At 37.1% G+C, this 17,096-nt stretch overlaps 1 protein-coding gene across 4 annotated transcripts in view; it reads left to right on the top strand.

Moving 5' to 3' along the window:
• The window catches only part of myh9a (myosin, heavy chain 9a, non-muscle), a 39,877-nt gene extending 23,282 nt beyond the window's left edge, over positions 1–16,595 (top strand). For 3 of the 4 annotated variants that reach the window (XM_087255058.1, XM_087255057.1, NM_001098177.3), the window contains 18 exon segments: positions 538–661; positions 824–995; positions 2,647–2,859; positions 3,444–3,588; positions 3,938–4,144; positions 4,235–4,339; positions 5,111–5,263; positions 5,371–5,619; positions 6,391–6,603; positions 7,597–7,809; positions 8,100–8,261; positions 10,654–10,782; positions 11,019–11,107; positions 11,225–11,348; positions 11,425–11,633; positions 13,388–13,496; positions 14,284–14,456; positions 15,541–16,595. In XM_087255058.1, the coding sequence (XP_087111184.1) occupies positions 538–661; positions 824–995; positions 2,647–2,859; positions 3,444–3,588; positions 3,938–4,144; positions 4,235–4,339; positions 5,111–5,263; positions 5,371–5,619; positions 6,391–6,603; positions 7,597–7,809; positions 8,100–8,261; positions 10,654–10,782; positions 11,019–11,107; positions 11,225–11,348; positions 11,425–11,633; positions 13,388–13,496; positions 14,284–14,456; positions 15,541–15,649 (2,898 nt within the window). In that variant the 3' untranslated portion in view covers positions 15,650–16,595. 4 annotated transcript variants of the gene reach the window in all.
• Positions 16,596–17,096: the final 501 nt, after the last annotated feature.

Here is a 17,096-nt window from a genome sequence, read left to right as displayed (position 1 = left end):
TTCTAATATTGCAAAATAACCTCTTCTTCTGCCTACTTGTTTCCATTTATCTGCTACTGTCCTGCTTTTAATGATTTCAGCATGTTTTTTTTATAATATTTTAGGCGTTGTTCATCTTTATTTTGATAGGACAGTAGAGATTTCAGACAGGAATGTATTCATAGCAGAGAAAGGGGAAGGATCGGCTCGAACTGGGAATCAGGTCGCCGTGAGTGCGTCGGTGCTATATATATCGGTGCACAGTACCACTAGGCTATTTGCACAGACGATATTAACTCTCAAGAACATTTTAAGCAACATTTTAAGCTTTGACACCAGGAAATTTTTTTTTAATTCTATTATTATTACACAAATCTTGCGTAATTCATGTATTAATTCGTTTGTTTTTAGTTGTACATTTATTGAAATGTTCTTGCCATGAAAATATCCTTGGTTGCTGACATGTTATTAAATAAAATGCATCCATTTATCTGCTGCAGAAACGCTTTTTTCTTAGTCAGGATGGTGATGTTTGTTTGTGGGTTTCTGTATTAACAGGAGAAAAAACAGATGGAGGAGAGAATCTCCGAATTCACCACTAACCTGGCTGAAGAGGAGGAGAAATCAAAGAGTCTGCAGAAACTGAAGACCAAACATGAGACCATGATTACTGACCTGGAGGGTAAATATATTTGCATTCCTGAAATAATGCAGTACTTTTTTTGGAAACGCTCTTTCATTTAAAGACAGCCCAAGAGTCCTAGGAATAAACTTGGCTATACAGTATGTTCATATATCTTTCAGGTTTTGTTACTTTGTCATACTTTGTTGTTCTTGCTCTCAGATCGTTTAAGAAAGGAAGAGAAAATGAGGCAGGAGTTGGAGAAGAACAGGAGGAAGTTGGAGGGCGACTCTACAGAGCTGCATGATCAGATCGCAGAGCTGCAGGCTCAGATTGCAGAGCTCCGGGCCCAGCTGGCCAAGAAAGAGGAAGAGCTCCAGGCTGCATTAGCAAGGTGACTGAAAGTTTTGGTGATGTTAGTTGCAACATTAGATTGCAACAAGTTTTTTTTGTTTTTTTTTAACTACATATTGATGTGTCAATCACTTTAATTTTTACCATGTAATGAGTTCACTTAACAGGGTAGGGTTGAAATTATTGAGTATAAAATTTAAAGGATTAGTCAGCATCAGCAATAGAAAGTTTACATGTTTATCCATAATCCACTCATTCATTCTTTTCATCCCTCATCCATCCACCCATCCATCCATGATTCCTAACATTTATCCATTTATTACTCCCATCTTTCCATCCACCAATAATTCCATCCATTCATTATTTCTTTCATAAGTTTTTTTTTTATTTTTTACTTCTATCCTCAATTCCTTATCCATCCATCCAGCCTTCATTTCTTCCTTTCATCCATTCACACTTGCTTCCAGCCAGCCAGCCACCCTTCCTTCCATTCATCCTTCAATAATTCCTTCCATAAATCCTTTCTTTTTCTTTGAATCCATAATTCCTTATCTATCCAGCCTGCATTTCCATTCATCCAATCTGTCAATTATTTCATCCATCTGTCAATTTCTTACATCCATTAATAATTCCTTTCCTCTACTATTTCTTCCATCAATCCATAATTCCTTTTCCATTTAGTCTTCATTCCTTCCATCTTTCCTTTCATCCATTATTCCTTATCCATCCATCCAGCCTTCCTTCCTTTCCATTAATAATTCTTAGCATTCATTCTTCTATCCTTCCATCCATTATTCCTTCCATAATTTCTTCCATCCATTCAGCCTTTCCATAATTATATCCTTCCATCCATTATTACTTCCATCTACCCATCCATTTAATCCATAATTCCTTATTCATACAGCCTTCATTCCTTTCCATCCATCCATTCATCCTTTTATCCTTCCATTATTTCTTCCATAAATCCTCTTTCATCCATTATGCCTACCTTTTTTCTTCCTTTCCATCCAGCCTTTCCATAATTCTATTCTTCCATCCATTATTCCTTCCTTCCATCTCTTCATCCATAAATCCTTTTTTCTTTCTTTTATCCATCCTTATTCCTTATTCCTTATTCCAGCCTTTCTTCCATTCCTCCTTTCCTTCAGTCCATCCAGAATTCATTCCTTTTAAAATTTGATGTAATATAAGGGAGAAAATGGGAAAGTTTTACTAAACTACAGTGTAAAGGACCCAATATGCTCAATGTTTGCATAAATGTTTCTGCTATAGATTTCCTAAAAGCAGCTTTTTGTTTTTTGTTATTTAGTGACTGCCAATAAACCAATGCATTTTGATTTATTTTAATACCATAAAGGTATAGTATATTATGGAGGGGGAAAACTTTTTTTCCATATTTACTTTATTTTGCTCCGTGGGTCTTAATGACAGTCAGAATAATGCACCAGCCTTTTTTTCATAGAAAATTAAGAAAAATGTCTTCCCAACTGTCATTTATTTGTAAGAGTTGGAGGAATTGTTTAATTGAGGTTGCATATTAGAGTTATACTGTAATTGTACCAGGAAAATAAATTGTAATTTAGTTTTAATAATTATGCAGAATCATTGGTGTTTATAAATTAATCTTTCTAACTCAATAGCCTGTTTTTCATCTAGCTACATTTGGTAAATCCGTTTGTTGTTCGCTGTAGGATTGAGGAAGAAGCCGCACTGAAAAACGCTGCCCAGAAGAGCATTCGAGAAATGGAGGCTCAGATCTCTGAGTTGCAGGAAGATCTGGAGCTGGAGAAAGCTGCTCGCAACAAAGCCGAGAAACAACGTAGAGACTTGGGTGAAGAGCTGGAGGCACTGAAGACAGAACTGGAGGACACTCTTGACTCTACAGCCGCTCAGCAAGAGCTCAGGTCAGCCATGAGGAAAAATTGATCTGAGTATCTCAACTGCTTTCTTAAATGTTATTGTTGATGTATATCTATACAAACTATTCAACTTCTGGGGGTAATTACAGAATTGTCTGTCATTAGTAATTCCGCAAGGTTGTTTTGGATGTTTGATGTAATCTCAACTGAAACATGAAGAGGGCAGTGCATAGAGTAGCTCCTCCTCTTAAAAACAGCCAATGATGTTTTGTTTTTATCACTGCTCTGCCAGTGCAAGTAGTTAAGATCAAGCACATCAAATAAAAAGTGTCTTGAAGGGGACAGGGCATGTCAGATACTAGAGAGCATTTCTCAATAAATCTCAACCAACGAAATGAAGTACGAGGTGATGTGAAACTCTTGATCGATTTTAGGTGGAAGTGACAAACCGCAAATTGTCATTGCTTTGGTGCAAACTAGCTAATAGATACCCTTTTCAGTGACTGATACCCTTTACTAACAGACAAACTAACATCCAAGAAAGTTTAATTTCACAGGACTTTTAAGGGAAAATGCAGGTGTGACCGTATCATATGTCATCGTCATGATTCTTTTCTTCCTATCTGAAGGGCAAAGAGAGAAACTGAAGTGACTCAGCTGAAGAAGACTCTGGAGGATGAGGCTCGAGCACATGAACAGATGCTCAGTGAAGTGCGGCAGAAACACAACCAGGCCTTTGAGGAGCTCAATGAACAACTCGAGCAGTCCAAGAGGGTGAGAACAAGATGCCAAACTCGTTACAATTTGTAATACTGATCCTATGACATTTTCCAGTGAGCTGCCATAGTTGCATATTGTATAGAGTAGGCAACATTTAAATTAAATGAAACCTATTAAAGTGATCCTAAAACTATTAAACATTACCTATTCTTGTCTGAAAGGGATCAAAATGTTTTTATAAATGAACCTCAATTGTTAACTGTATATATTGACACTAATTTTAGAAAAAGAAATATCTAGTTTTCCACTTGACTCCTTTTTGGCAGGTTTGTGTCTGAGATGCGGTTTTTTTAGTTAAAAACTAACTTAAAAGCATTCTTATTTTCACTCTTGTATCCCTCAGAGTAAAGCATCTGTGGACAAAGCTAAACAGGCTCTGGAGAGTGAACGCAATGAGCTTCAGATTGAACTCAAGTCATTGTCGCAAAGTAAAAACGATTCGGAGAACCGCAGGAAGAAAGCAGAATCTCAGCTGCAGGAGCTCCAGGTCAAACACACCGAGAGCGAGCGACAGAAACACGAACTGCTCGATAAAGTGTCAAAAATGCAGGTAATGATAAGAAAATGGTCTCAGGTTTTTACACTTGCAAGACAAACATGTTTTTACTGTAATAACATTTATATTGTGCGATAAATACAGGCGGAGCTTGAATCTCTTCAAGGCACTGTGACTAAGGTGGAGAGCAAATCCATCAAAGCTGCAAAAGACTGTTCTGCTGTTGAGTCCCAGCTCAAAGACGCACAGGTACATATTTTATGAACCATAAGCATGCATTCATATTATTGAGTGTAACCTTTAATTGACTTTATTGTTGATTAACTTAATTTTGAATGTTTGAACTTGATAATAATAGTGTTTGTTTGTTTAAAATCATTTATATTATATGCTTAGGCAGTGATGGGTTTGACCATATGTTTTACAAGCTCTCCTGAAGACACATCATTCTTTTTTCACACAAATAATGAAAGCTTTGCAGTGTTAACTTGTGTTATTAAACCTGGTTTAGGTGACTTTCTTAGGGCTAAATTCAATTGATAAACTAAAATTGGCAGAACAGAACAAATTAAAACGGTTATAAGAGTAATAATAATTGCTGGCTTTTTGTGTGGATTTAAGGAAATGAGAATCAGTTTTCTTGATTTAACATTGAAGACTAACGTGTAGAGTGCGACACCCCCCACCCCCTTTTTTCCCCCTTTCAAATGATTGCATCCCAGAATAAAATCTTTTTACCAGAAATTAGTTTTTTTATATTAGTCTTATCATTTTTGATTCATGCAAATATCAAAATATTTCAAACAATACTTTGCTTTTTTTTTTCCAAAACCCTGACACCAGCAGCGCTTTCAGGGCAAGTAATAATGTAATGTAGACTGAAGCACTATCAAAGTCCACAGCAAGAAGTTTTTTTGGGTTGGTGATTATGGGTTTATTGTCTTGCTTTTTTGTGTGTCAGGCATTGTATAGAAGTTAGAAACTGCAATATTGTGACATTTGCCATTGTGTGTTGTTAAGGCGTTGCTAGAGGAAGAGACCAGGCAGAAGCTGGCGATCTCCACTCGTCTTCGGCAACTGGAGGATGAACAGAACAATCTCAAAGAGATGCTGGAGGAGGAAGAGGAGAGCAAGAAAAATGTTGAAAAGCAGCTGCACACCGCTCAAGCTCAGGTGTGTGCTTTTTTGTTTTATTTTGTTTTTTGGTACTCATAACGCTCCACTAAAAGCATTAGATTTTTTTGATATATATTTTCTAAGCTGCTTCCTTTGTTTTTAAGTTGGCAGAGATGAAGAAAAAGATTGAGCAAGAGGCACAGAGCCTGGAGAGCATGGAGGACGGGAAGAAGAAATTGCAGAGGGAGGTGGAAAGTGTCCTGCAGCAGTTGGAGGAGAGAAATGCCAGCTACGATAAACTGGATAAGACCAAGACACGTCTGCAGCGGGAGCTTGATGATGTCCTGGTTGACCAGGGTCACCTCCGGCAGACAGTGCAGGAACTTGAACGCAAACAGAAGAAGTTTGACCAGGTAGAGGACTTATTTTCAGAAAATTGCTTTTTTGCGAGTGAAAAAGAGCACAGAAGTAGGCTTGTGATGGTTTTGCACACATACACTTTGAAATTTAACATTGTTATACAAAATAAATAAAACAATATGTTGTATTCCACATACAAAAATACATAAGTACACATCAATCAATCAGTAGAGAGAGAGGGATTTGCTTGTGCCAGTGTATGGTTTTGTTCCAGAAACTGTATAAACAGATCCCAAATTTGATAGTACTCTTTTAATTGGCCCTTATACTGTAGGTAATTCTTTCCAGAGTAATGTAATGTCAAATCTTTCAGCCAGTGGTCAATGGATTGACTTTCTATTTTCTTCAAAAGAAGTTCTATCAAACCTCTTGCAATAAGACACATGTCAATCATTTTAGTTACAGACTTCTAGGAAATAAACCCAAAGTACGTATTTCAGGGGTTACTGGAATTGTTTTTATAATTGAGTGAATTAATATTCTTAAAAGGCACCGTTTAAAAATAAAGTAATTATTCACAGTATTTTAAAATGCCTGTGATTATCAATGTTGTGGATGTTCATCATGGGTATACATCTACAAGTTTACTGCGGCGATGTGCAACATTACTTTAGATCAATCAAGCATTCTCAGTAGCCATATCTGGACATTTCGAACACCTACTATTCTTGATGCTTTTTATTTATTTATTTATTTATTTATTTATTTATTTATTTTTTATTGGTTTGATTGCCTTAACAAACTTGATGCTCAAATTTGTACAGATGCTTGCAGAGGAGAAGAGCATCTCCACAAAGTACGCTGAGGAGAGGGATCGTGCTGAAGCAGAGGCCCGTGAGAAAGAGACCAAATCCCTGACTCTGGCCCGAGAGCTGGAGGCCATGACTGACCTGAAGAATGAACTGGAGCGGGTCAACAAGCAGCTCAAAACCGAGATGGAGGACCTGGTGTCATCTAAGGATGATGCTGGCAAGAGTGTAAGTGAAACTACCACAAACGTGTGTTTCAAGGAATTTGAGAAGACATGTTAACTATTATCATTTAGAAGGCATCATTATGTCTACAGCCAAGATATAATGAACAGGGTTTGTTTGTGTAAAGAGTTATTCTTGTTAACTTTAAGTTCCAATTCCCACTATTAACTACTGGATTATTACACACTGTTTATTACAATATGGGTGTTTTTTTAATTAAAATTTAAGGACTTAAGTACACCCCTAATCCTGCCCATACTAACTACCATACTAACTGTTAGTAAGCAGCATAGTAGTTTGAGCTAAATGGCCTATTGGTATATTAATAGCGAGAACTGTTATTTAAAGAGTACCTATGATGATACTACTGTCATATTAAAGTGATATCAAATAACTCTCTTTTTCTTTGCAAATAAACAGATTAATGTTTTTAAAACTTACTATTGAAAAATATATTTTAAACTTATTAAAATCACAGAGCATGTTTCTAATAAACACAGTAAAATCTATGTAATTGTTAACTGCAAAATTCACCGCATTGTGTCCGTAAATGCGCGCGTGTGTGTGTGTGTGTGTGTGTGTGTGTGTGTGTGTGTGTGTGTGTGTGTGTGTGTGTTACTAACGGCATTTGTGTGCGACTCATTTCAGAAAGGCTTGAATAAACTCCACCACAAATACATGAAAAACTTGGTATTTTTGACTAATGAGCCGTATTTCAGCTTCAGCAGTGTCCGTCTCTGATGCTGACTGTTATTTTGAGCTGAAAGCTCCAGACACATACTAACACATTCTGAAGAAACCAAAGGCTTGTCTTGCATCTTGTAAATAGGGGTAAATAGGTGCCCTTTAAAATAGTGACCTTGTTATTTGAAGACTTTCTAATTTATTTAAGCCCCTTATGAAAACCACAAAGTCTTCTGCTCTACATTTAAGTAAAATGTCCCATCCGGTGTGCTTCGTCTTCATCTTAATTGCAGCTGTTGTTTTTCTTTTAAGGTGCACGAGCTTGAGAGAGCCAAGAGAGGAATGGAGCAGCAGTTAGAAGAGATGAAGACTCAGCTGGAGGAGCTGGAGGATGAACTGCAGCTTACAGAAGATGCCAAACTGCGCCTGGAGGTCAACATGCAGGCCCTGAAGGCTCAGTTCGAGAGGGACCTGCAGAGCAGAGATGAGCAGGGTGAGGAGAAGCGGAAGCAGCTCGTCAAACAGGTATGCTCACCTGTCTCACCTCTGCAGAACAATGGAGAGACGTTATACCGTTATACTAAATATGCAACAACCACATACTCTATTGAAAGTCTTTAAATGGTTTATATACGCTTTTATTTTCTATTGCATTTCTACTTCTCCAAATTTAGGTAGTTGTTGTTTGTGTTGGTGTTTTGTGTTATTTTACGGTCACGAGTGTGTGTCAGCATTTCACTGCATATCGTGCTGTTTGACTATATGTGACTAATACAATTTTATTTCATTTTTTTGATGCTGTGTGTAAATGTCAGGTGCGTGAGATGGAGATGGAGCTGGAGGATGAGAGGAAACAGCGGGCTCAGGCTGTATCTGTGCGCAAGAAGCTGGAGCTTGATCTGTCGGAATTGGCTGCTCAGATTGATTTGGCCAACAAGGCTCGAGATGAGGCCCTCAAACAGCTCAAGAAACTACAGGTAATCTCGAGGACACAAAAAGTGATGCTAATGTAGAATGTGTCTTAAGTGGTGAGATGTTTTTGATCACAAGAATTTCAAGAGCTTTTTCTTTTTTCCTAAATATATTTATTGGTTTTTGTTTTGAAATTCAGAACAAAATATGGAGAAAAATAAAATACAAACTTATTCTGAAATATTGAAACCTCAGGAGTCAAGAGATTTGGTTAATGTGACAAATACATGGAATTACATAAATGTAAATAGTAACAATACATAATTAAAAAAAAAACTATAATAACAATGTTCGATACACATTTTGAAGTGTTGAAAGGGGGTCCATATTTGATAAATATTTTGTTTTTTCTTAATCATTTGAGCTTCTCCACAGCGAGGTTGCTATATCTTTACTCCAAGCTCAAAGGCCATCCTGTAGCTAGTGGATTAAACTAAAATCTATTAGTTTGCATGTGTTTACTTCTAGATTTACAGTGTATACATTAACATAATTTAGGAACCAGAGGTTTTTCTTCAATTAAATTACCAATCATAAGAACCTTTCCAAAATGTTTGGATCTCATTGTACTCCGATACTACGTAACGTGGGGTACCCCATATTCTCAATGTTTATTTATTTTATTATTATGTTTTGTATTCTATAGGTTTAACTTCTAAACATGTGTTTACTAATGTTTCATAATTCATATTCTTATTGACTAAGGTGTCAGGTGTTTGTATAAGCATTACACTGCATATCTTACTGTGTGTGACTAATAAAATTTTAATTTGACCTATTTATGGAAAAAGCTAAAAATACATTGTGTAAGTCAGAATTATCATTTATTTCATGGCAAAAATCATTAAAATATTAAGTAAACCTCATGTTCCATATAGATGCTTCGTAAATGTCCTAGTTTAAACTTATTTTTTATTTTTTAATAAGATGCATTCTTATTAATCTGAAATCTGATTATCTGATTTCCCCACTGGTGACCTCACCCCTTAAAACCTCCAGAATAACATGTTTTATAATGTTTTTTAATAGGATTGCCAAGTAATTTGTTGTTAACATCTTAAATGATCATTTAAGCTAATTTCGAGGGGATCACATGTTTATGATTGACCACGGCTGGTCCCGCATTAGTCAACACATGATTCACCAATAGGATGATTTCTAACTTGCTATAAATAACCAGAGTTTCTAACCTCAGTTGTCTTAAGGCTGGCTCACACTGTGTTTATTTTATTTTTTTAATAAATAATCCTGAACGATTTTAGCATGACAGGCTCCCATGTCACACTGAGATCTCTGCTGTCAGAAAATCAGACTGAACGTCTATGAAGACGCGCCAAACACACAGAAAACGCCTTCAGAGTTTGATGTCATCCACACGTGACATTTTCACTATCCCTCATTCTGAAATGATTTCGCACAGCAAACGTAAACAGTCTGTAGCACCAAATTTGCACACGGTGTGAATCAAAACCAAGAAGGAGGAAAAAAAAAAACTTGACATTTTCCCGCCTTCATTTGAATTGTTGCATGGATCGCATTGAATTCAGAGCTCCTATTGGTTCCTGGATGGGCGCTTATCGCAGCTGGTGTCACACTGCAGGAAAGTGTCTGTCACTGCCAGAACTTCATCAGAAGATTTCAGAGGAAAAATCTAATCTCAACGGGCTCTATGCGGCTTTCTATAAACATGTCAAACCAATGATCATAGATCACAGATTTTAGCCTAGGATTTCAGAAATTTCCCAAATTTGTCTCGGATGACAAAATCCTGCCTGAAATCTCACAGTGTGAGCAAAGCTTTAGTCTTGAACCCTTCCATCCCTCCTCCTACTCCCTTTCCTTGATTTTATGGCATGGGGGCCCATTGGTTAGCAATGTTGCCTCACAGCAAGAATGTCACTGGTTCAAGTCCTTAGCAGGCCAGTCAATGTTTCTGTGTGGAGTTTACATGTTCTCCCTGTGCTTGTGTGGGTTTCCCTCGGGTTCTCTGGTTTTCTCCCACAGTCGAATAACATTCGACTGGTTAATTGACCAAACCACATTGGCGCTATAGATGAGCTCTTAATCAGCAGTATATCTCTACATTGCAATCTCTAATTTGTCATTGGCCATAAATAAGCAGGGGCGTTCTCGAGGCTTACCTGAGCTCAAACTCCCCTCTGACCCTGCAAATAGGAGGGAGCCCCGGGCTCCAGGATTTTATAAGCTCAGAGCTTGCTCCCAGGACAGCATGTCAAACAAGCTTTTATAATCAATCATGAGCTAAGTGTGAACTCTTGAAATAAATCACATATTTACTGATGTGAGACATTGAAAAATTGACCCTTTGAATAATAGAAGGGTAAACCGTCTGTTAGGTATAGATCTAACATTGCAAGTCCCTCCCTTGTGTTTCAGGCTCAGATGAAAGAACAGATGAGAGAGTTTGAGGATCTCCGTCTGTCCAGAGATGAGTCTCTTAACCAGGCCAAAGAAAACGAGCGCAAGATCAAGAGCATGGAAGCCGAGATCATGCAACTACATGAGGTTTGTCTTGCATTTTTTTAAGGATGTATCTGAATTGCACTGCAGCTTAAACTTTAAGTACTTTAGGGTCAATTCAATTTTAAGGATGTCAGTGTCCTGTTTTTTCTCCTGGAAGGTCATCCTTCACAGTTTAGCTTCAGAATCCATCAGAAACTGATTTAAGCACTCCTTGTTTAAAGGGAGTTTTTCAGGAAAACTCAGTCATGTGTAAAATGTTTGCTTTTCTATCTCTGTAGGATCTGGCTGCTGCTGACAGAGCAAAGAGACAAATCCAGCAAGAGCGAGATGAGTTACAGGATGAGATCAATAGCCAGAATGCCAAGAAGTGAGTTTACCTGCTGTTATTGTGATGTATCGTCTGGTAGGGTGTCCTGCATCACACTCCTACAAAATCAAAGTGCATCTTACCCTGTTGACTAATGTTGTTGTATTTCTCACTAAGCTCACTGAGCAGCGACGAGAGGAGGAGATTGGAAGCACGTATTGCTCAGCTTGAGGAGGAACTCGAGGAAGAACATCTCAGTGTGGAGCTGGTCAATGATCGACTGAAGAAAGCATCACTCCAGGTACGTTAGTAAAGTACTTCAGATGCGTTATGCTTATGATGCTCTTGTACTAATGCTGTTTTTCATCGACTGTCAGGCTGAGCAGGTAACCGTGGAGCTGACTGCAGAGCGTAGTAATAGTCAGCGCCTGGAGGGTTTGCGCTCTCAGCTGGACCGCCAGAACAAGGACATGAAGCAGAAACTACAGGAGCTGGAAGGAGCTGTGAAGAGCAAGTACAAGTCTACCATTACTGCGCTGGAGACCAAGATTCAGCAGCTCGAAGAACAGCTGGACAGTGAGATGAAGTGAGTTCAGATTAAGAGGAGTTGAGTAGGTTATTGGCAGGAAATTGCAAACCTGGTCATTAAAGCTGTGCAATATCGCAGAATAGTCTGGTAGCATGCCAACTAGATTACTGGTATAGTTTTGTCAACCCCAAAAAATTGAGTGAAATTATTTCTTTATATTGCTTTCTTAAAGGGATATATAAATGCACTTTTTTATTTATTTATTTTTTTTAAGAGAAATTATGAACACCAGGGAAGATGTAATGAAGGATGTTGGAGGAAAAAACAGCCATTCAGCATTATTATTTTTTATTTTTGTGCATGTCAATGACTATTCTTCAGAATATTATAATTCTTATCTGCAATATTGTTTTGTTCAGTGGAAGAAACATCCAAGTTTTTGTATATCGCTTTTCAGAATACTGATTGTTTCTCAGCTAAACACGTTTATTTAATTTAATATTAATCTTTTTTTATTTTATTTAAAATGCACAATTAAAAATTGAACTACATTGCACTAATACATCTTGAATTGTACATATCCACTGCACCTATACATTTGTAATTGTTCATATCTTTTTGCATACTTCTGATTACTAAGGCAACCTGTATTGGGCTGAGCAATATGGCAAAAACCAGAGAGTTTTAATGCCAGGTTCACACATACGATGAGTTTGTAATTCTGTTGCACTGTAGAAGCTCTGTCACAAAAACAAAGACAGGACAACAAACAGATAATAAATAAATATATTTTAAAAATAGAAGTAGTGAATGCAAAAATACAAACTGATAAGTGTATGTACACCTATATTAATATATACAACATATTTGCAGCTGTTATGTGCAAATTGGGACGTAAAGTATGGTAAATAAGTATATATGTATATAAAAGGTGTATAGCAAGTAGTGGTGTTTGTTTCACAATACTATTATCAAGCGTTCATGAGATAGATTACAATCTAGATAAATATTTTCCATACTGAATGATAACGACATGTATTTTGAAACAAGTATTAATACTTTCAAATTTAAAACAGTCTCCCAACAATGACCGAAGCCACAAAAATTAGAGGGTCTATATAAACGACATAACATTTTCGCCTAATACATTTTTGGTGGCTGAAAAATCGTTACACCTTTAATATAAAAACCCTTTTAGATTCCCATTGTTGCACATTTCTGCTGTGTTGTTGGCTTTTAGATCAATATAGAGTATATAAGTCCAGAGCTTATCATTATCTACATAAATGTTATCTCAATTCGATATATCATTTATCAGCCCAACTCTAACCTGTACATGTAATCATCTACTGTAAATCTGTTCATAGTTAATGCATCCTGTATGTAATGTTCATAGTACATCAGATAGATGGATAGACAGACAGGCATACCGGCAGTTATATAGTGGAAGTAGGTGATGTCTGTGCACATGTTTAATGAAGTGTATTTGAGTATTGAGTAAATACAGTCTAAAAAAAAATGAGGAAGGAGTTTATTTTCAGGTGAATCGTCTCTTTAACATGATTACTTGATCATTTTTTTTTTACCTTTCATTAAGTTACTTTTGTATTAAATCACTCCATATCGCACACCATTGCTGTATGTCTATCTATAGGTGGTATATGTGATATTTGGATATATTGCACAGCCCTAACATGGTAGAATATGTGAATTGTCTTCATAGGCTTTGCATCATATGCATAATTCCCCAATAACCTTTTAGTTATCAGGTTGACCTTTCATTTACTCTGTCTCTGTGCTGAACTCCTCAGGGAGAGACAGCAGTCCACTAAACAGGTCCGGCGTGTAGAGAAGAAACTCAAAGAGGTGTTACTGCAGGTGGAGGATGAGAGGCGCAATGCTGACCAGTCCAAAACTGAGGTGAGCAATGATTTATAATGCAATAAACTAGTTTAATGATCTTTATAGGACATTTCAGCTTGTTCATTTTTGTGAAAAAAAAGGTTTTTCTTGATTTTTGAATGTAATGTTTTGCCCATATAATTATTATTATTATTTTTTTAAATGCATGTTAACCATATGCCAAAGTTGATTTGGAAGATACAAAAAACCCTTTTTGAGGAGGATGAAAAGATACTTGAATCTAACTAAATGTTTAGCACGTACTGTATTTTTGGGGGAGAAAGTGTAGTTGATGAATATTTAAGCACTTGTCATTTTATTGTATTTTTACAATATTTGCCTTCATTGCATCTATCTTTATGTAAATATTTTAGCATGTGTGGTGCACTTAAAATAGAAAATACTTTAAGCTAGTTTAAGTGGAAATAATAAATGCATACTTAAATGAAAGATGGAGTGGGTTCAGTCAGTGTTCAATCAACAAATCATTACATGAACACCATGTCTGCTACTACTGGGGTAGGGTGGGGGGGAGGGGGGTTGTAGCCTAAATGTTTGTATTAAATTAAAAATAATGCTTTCAAAAGCTAATTTCTATCAAGAAGTTCTTATTATTTATGGTTTGATTGGGAGAAAAAATTAAAATCTCAAAATTAAAGGCCTGTCTTGTCTTTACTCCTAGTAATTTTATTTAAGTCTTATTCATGCATTTTAAGAGGTCTGCGAATTTGTTTGATTTTTTTTCATATTATTTATAACCCTGTACCTGGAGTTCCTTTCCTAATGAACTGTTGCTCTTGGTCAGACTGAGAAGGCGAACATTCGTCTGAAGCAGATGAAGAGGCAGCTGGAGGAGACTGAGGAGGAAGCGGCTCGAGCAAACGCCTCCTGCAGGAAACTGCGGAGAGAGCTGGAGGACGCCACTGAATCTGCTAGTGCCATGAACCGGGAGGTCAGCACCCTCAAGAACAAACTCAGGTACTGGGACACGGATGATCATCCTTCAGGAAATATCACTTGAAAATCTGCAATTAATAGCAACAAATCAGTCTAAAATGTTTTGTATTTTCTTCCGGAAACGATTATAATATTTTTGTGTTGTATTCAGTCTATACATGCCGAATTAGTCACATCAGGCAGATTTATTCCTATTTATTGAAGATGATGCAAGTCCAATCTGTAACCTCGATCAAGCCTTTCACCATAAAACATGTTTTATTTGAATGTGACATTTTAAAGACTCCTAGAAAAGATTTTTATACCGAGTGAGAGCATTTAAATGTATAAACTCACAGGCCACTTTATTAGGCACACCTGTCCAACTGCTTGTAATGGTATTTCCACGCACAACCATCTCAAGGGTTTACAGAGAATGGTCCAAAAAAGAGAAAATGGACCAGAATGGTTCGAGCTGATAGAAAGGCAACAGTAACTCAAATAAGCACTTGTTACAATTGAGGCATGCAGAAGAGCATGTCTAAACGCACAACATGGGCTACAGCAGCAGAAGACCACACCGGGTACCTCTCCTGTCAGCTAAGAACAGGAAACTGAGGCTACAATTCAAACAGGCTCACCAAAATTGGACGATAGAAGATTGGAGAAACCTTGCCTGGTCTGAGTCTCGATTACTGCTGCGACATTCGGATGGTAGGGTCAGAATTTGGTGTCGACAACATGAAAGCATGGACCCATAGATTCGAATCATGGATGTGCAGCCGACAAATCTGCAGTAACTGCATGATGCTATCATGTCAGTATGGACCAACATCTCTGAGGATTATTTCCAGTACCTTGTTGAATCTATGCCATGAAGTATTAAGGCAGTTCTGAAGGCAAAAGGAGGTCCAACCCAGTACTAGTCAATGTGTACCTAATAAAGTGGCCGGGTGAGTAAGCAGTCATATCCCCTTAAATATTCTAGTTGTCGGCAGTAGGGGGTGCCCACGACCAGGTTTTATTGAAATCATCTATTGAAAATGATGCACTTCAACAAGCACAGTCTTCATAAATGTCCACACAGCTAGTGTTTATATAGGTCTTTTGTGTTTGTGTGTTCCAGGCGTGGAGATTTCACTGGTAATGTGCGTCGTGCTATTGGGCGCACTGGTGTGGAAAGTGATGATGAGAATGACCTGAAGAGTGAGGGGTCCGAGCCAACTCCTGAGTAAAATTCAGTGCTGAGCCCCTGGGTATACCAGATGAGGACCTGCTATCAGCCATCATGCTCCTCTGTTTTTACACAACTGTATACTTAATGGGGTTTTCCCTGCAAGGTTTTAAAGTCTATTACGAGTTAAACTATTAATTGGACCACTTGGTGTTCAACATTAATAAATAAAAAAAAAAAGGTATAAGGTTGGGAATGTGTTCATCTTGCCAATTACCAAGAATTATCTTTGCAATGATGCTGAAATGTTTCATTCGGCCTGTTCTGTCCTTACCCTGTTGACAGCTGCCTTACAATGCATTCAATAAATATCGGCTATTTATATTTCACATGAGAGACAAAGTGTTTATACATTTTCAAAATAAATAATTTTTTTATAATGGAAAGACATTACCTTTTTGAAATACTACATAATCTAGGATTTGCAGAAATATCAACAATCAGCCAAAGAGATTTATCTTGCAGCCGTTTTGTTTCAAGAGCACTTCAGCACCAATAAGCCTTTTCCTGGTAGTTTCACTGCACTTTTCCACCCGTTTTAAAAGTTATTTTGGACAGTTTGCCTTAATTTTATTAAAGGTATTGTTAATGATTTGAGTTCTCACTCAGGACTTGTGTACTTACTGCAAACCGTTTCTAATCCATTCATGATGTTTGGAGTTTCACACTTAAGGTGGTGGGTTGTAGTTTTTACATTTATACTCAAACTGTTATTGTTGGTTCTTTTCCATGAATTTACATACGTGCTGCTTTTATCCCAATAGTATTTGCTGCATGATACACAATTTTTCTTGAAATCACCTTAGTTCGATAGAAGAAATCATGATATGCCTATAAATTGTCAAACTCTGTGCATTGGTAGTGGAATTACTGTATTTGCAACAATTGAAAATGTATTTCTCACTTCACATGTTCCATTGCATCTGAATAAAGCTTTGTCTTTTGTACCCAGTTGATTCATTCATTCATTTTTCTCCAGCTTAGTTTCTTTATTTATCAGTCAGTCACCATAGCAGAATGAACCACCAACCTATCCCCACATGTTTTACACAGCAGATGCCCTTTCAGCTGCAACCCAGTCAGCATCCACACACACTCATCCACTATGTCCAATTTAGTTTATTCAATTCAGCTATAGCGCATGTCTTTGGACTGTGGGGGAAACCAGAGCAATCCAAACACATGGAGAACTTTCAAACTTCACACACAAAAGCCTAATCCAGCTGGGACTCGAACCAGTGACCTTCTTGCCGTGCTAACCACTGAGCCACTATGTTGACCCCTACCCCCTGAGTTTTTACCTCTTTGTTTTTCTAGATTACTGCAGTGTTTTGTTAAAGACTAGCTGTTTAACTGCTTCATACTAATTTGCTTAATATATATAGTGATCTGTGTATTATATATATATATATATATATATATATATATATATATATATATATATATAT

This window comes from Danio rerio, chromosome 6 (genome assembly GCF_052040795.2).
Source record: "Danio rerio strain M-AB ecotype USA chromosome 6, GRCz13ab, whole genome shotgun sequence".
In the NCBI taxonomy this organism is placed as follows: domain Eukaryota; kingdom Metazoa; phylum Chordata; class Actinopteri; order Cypriniformes; family Danionidae; genus Danio; species Danio rerio.
This window is presented reverse-complemented; position numbering and strand designations above follow the sequence as displayed.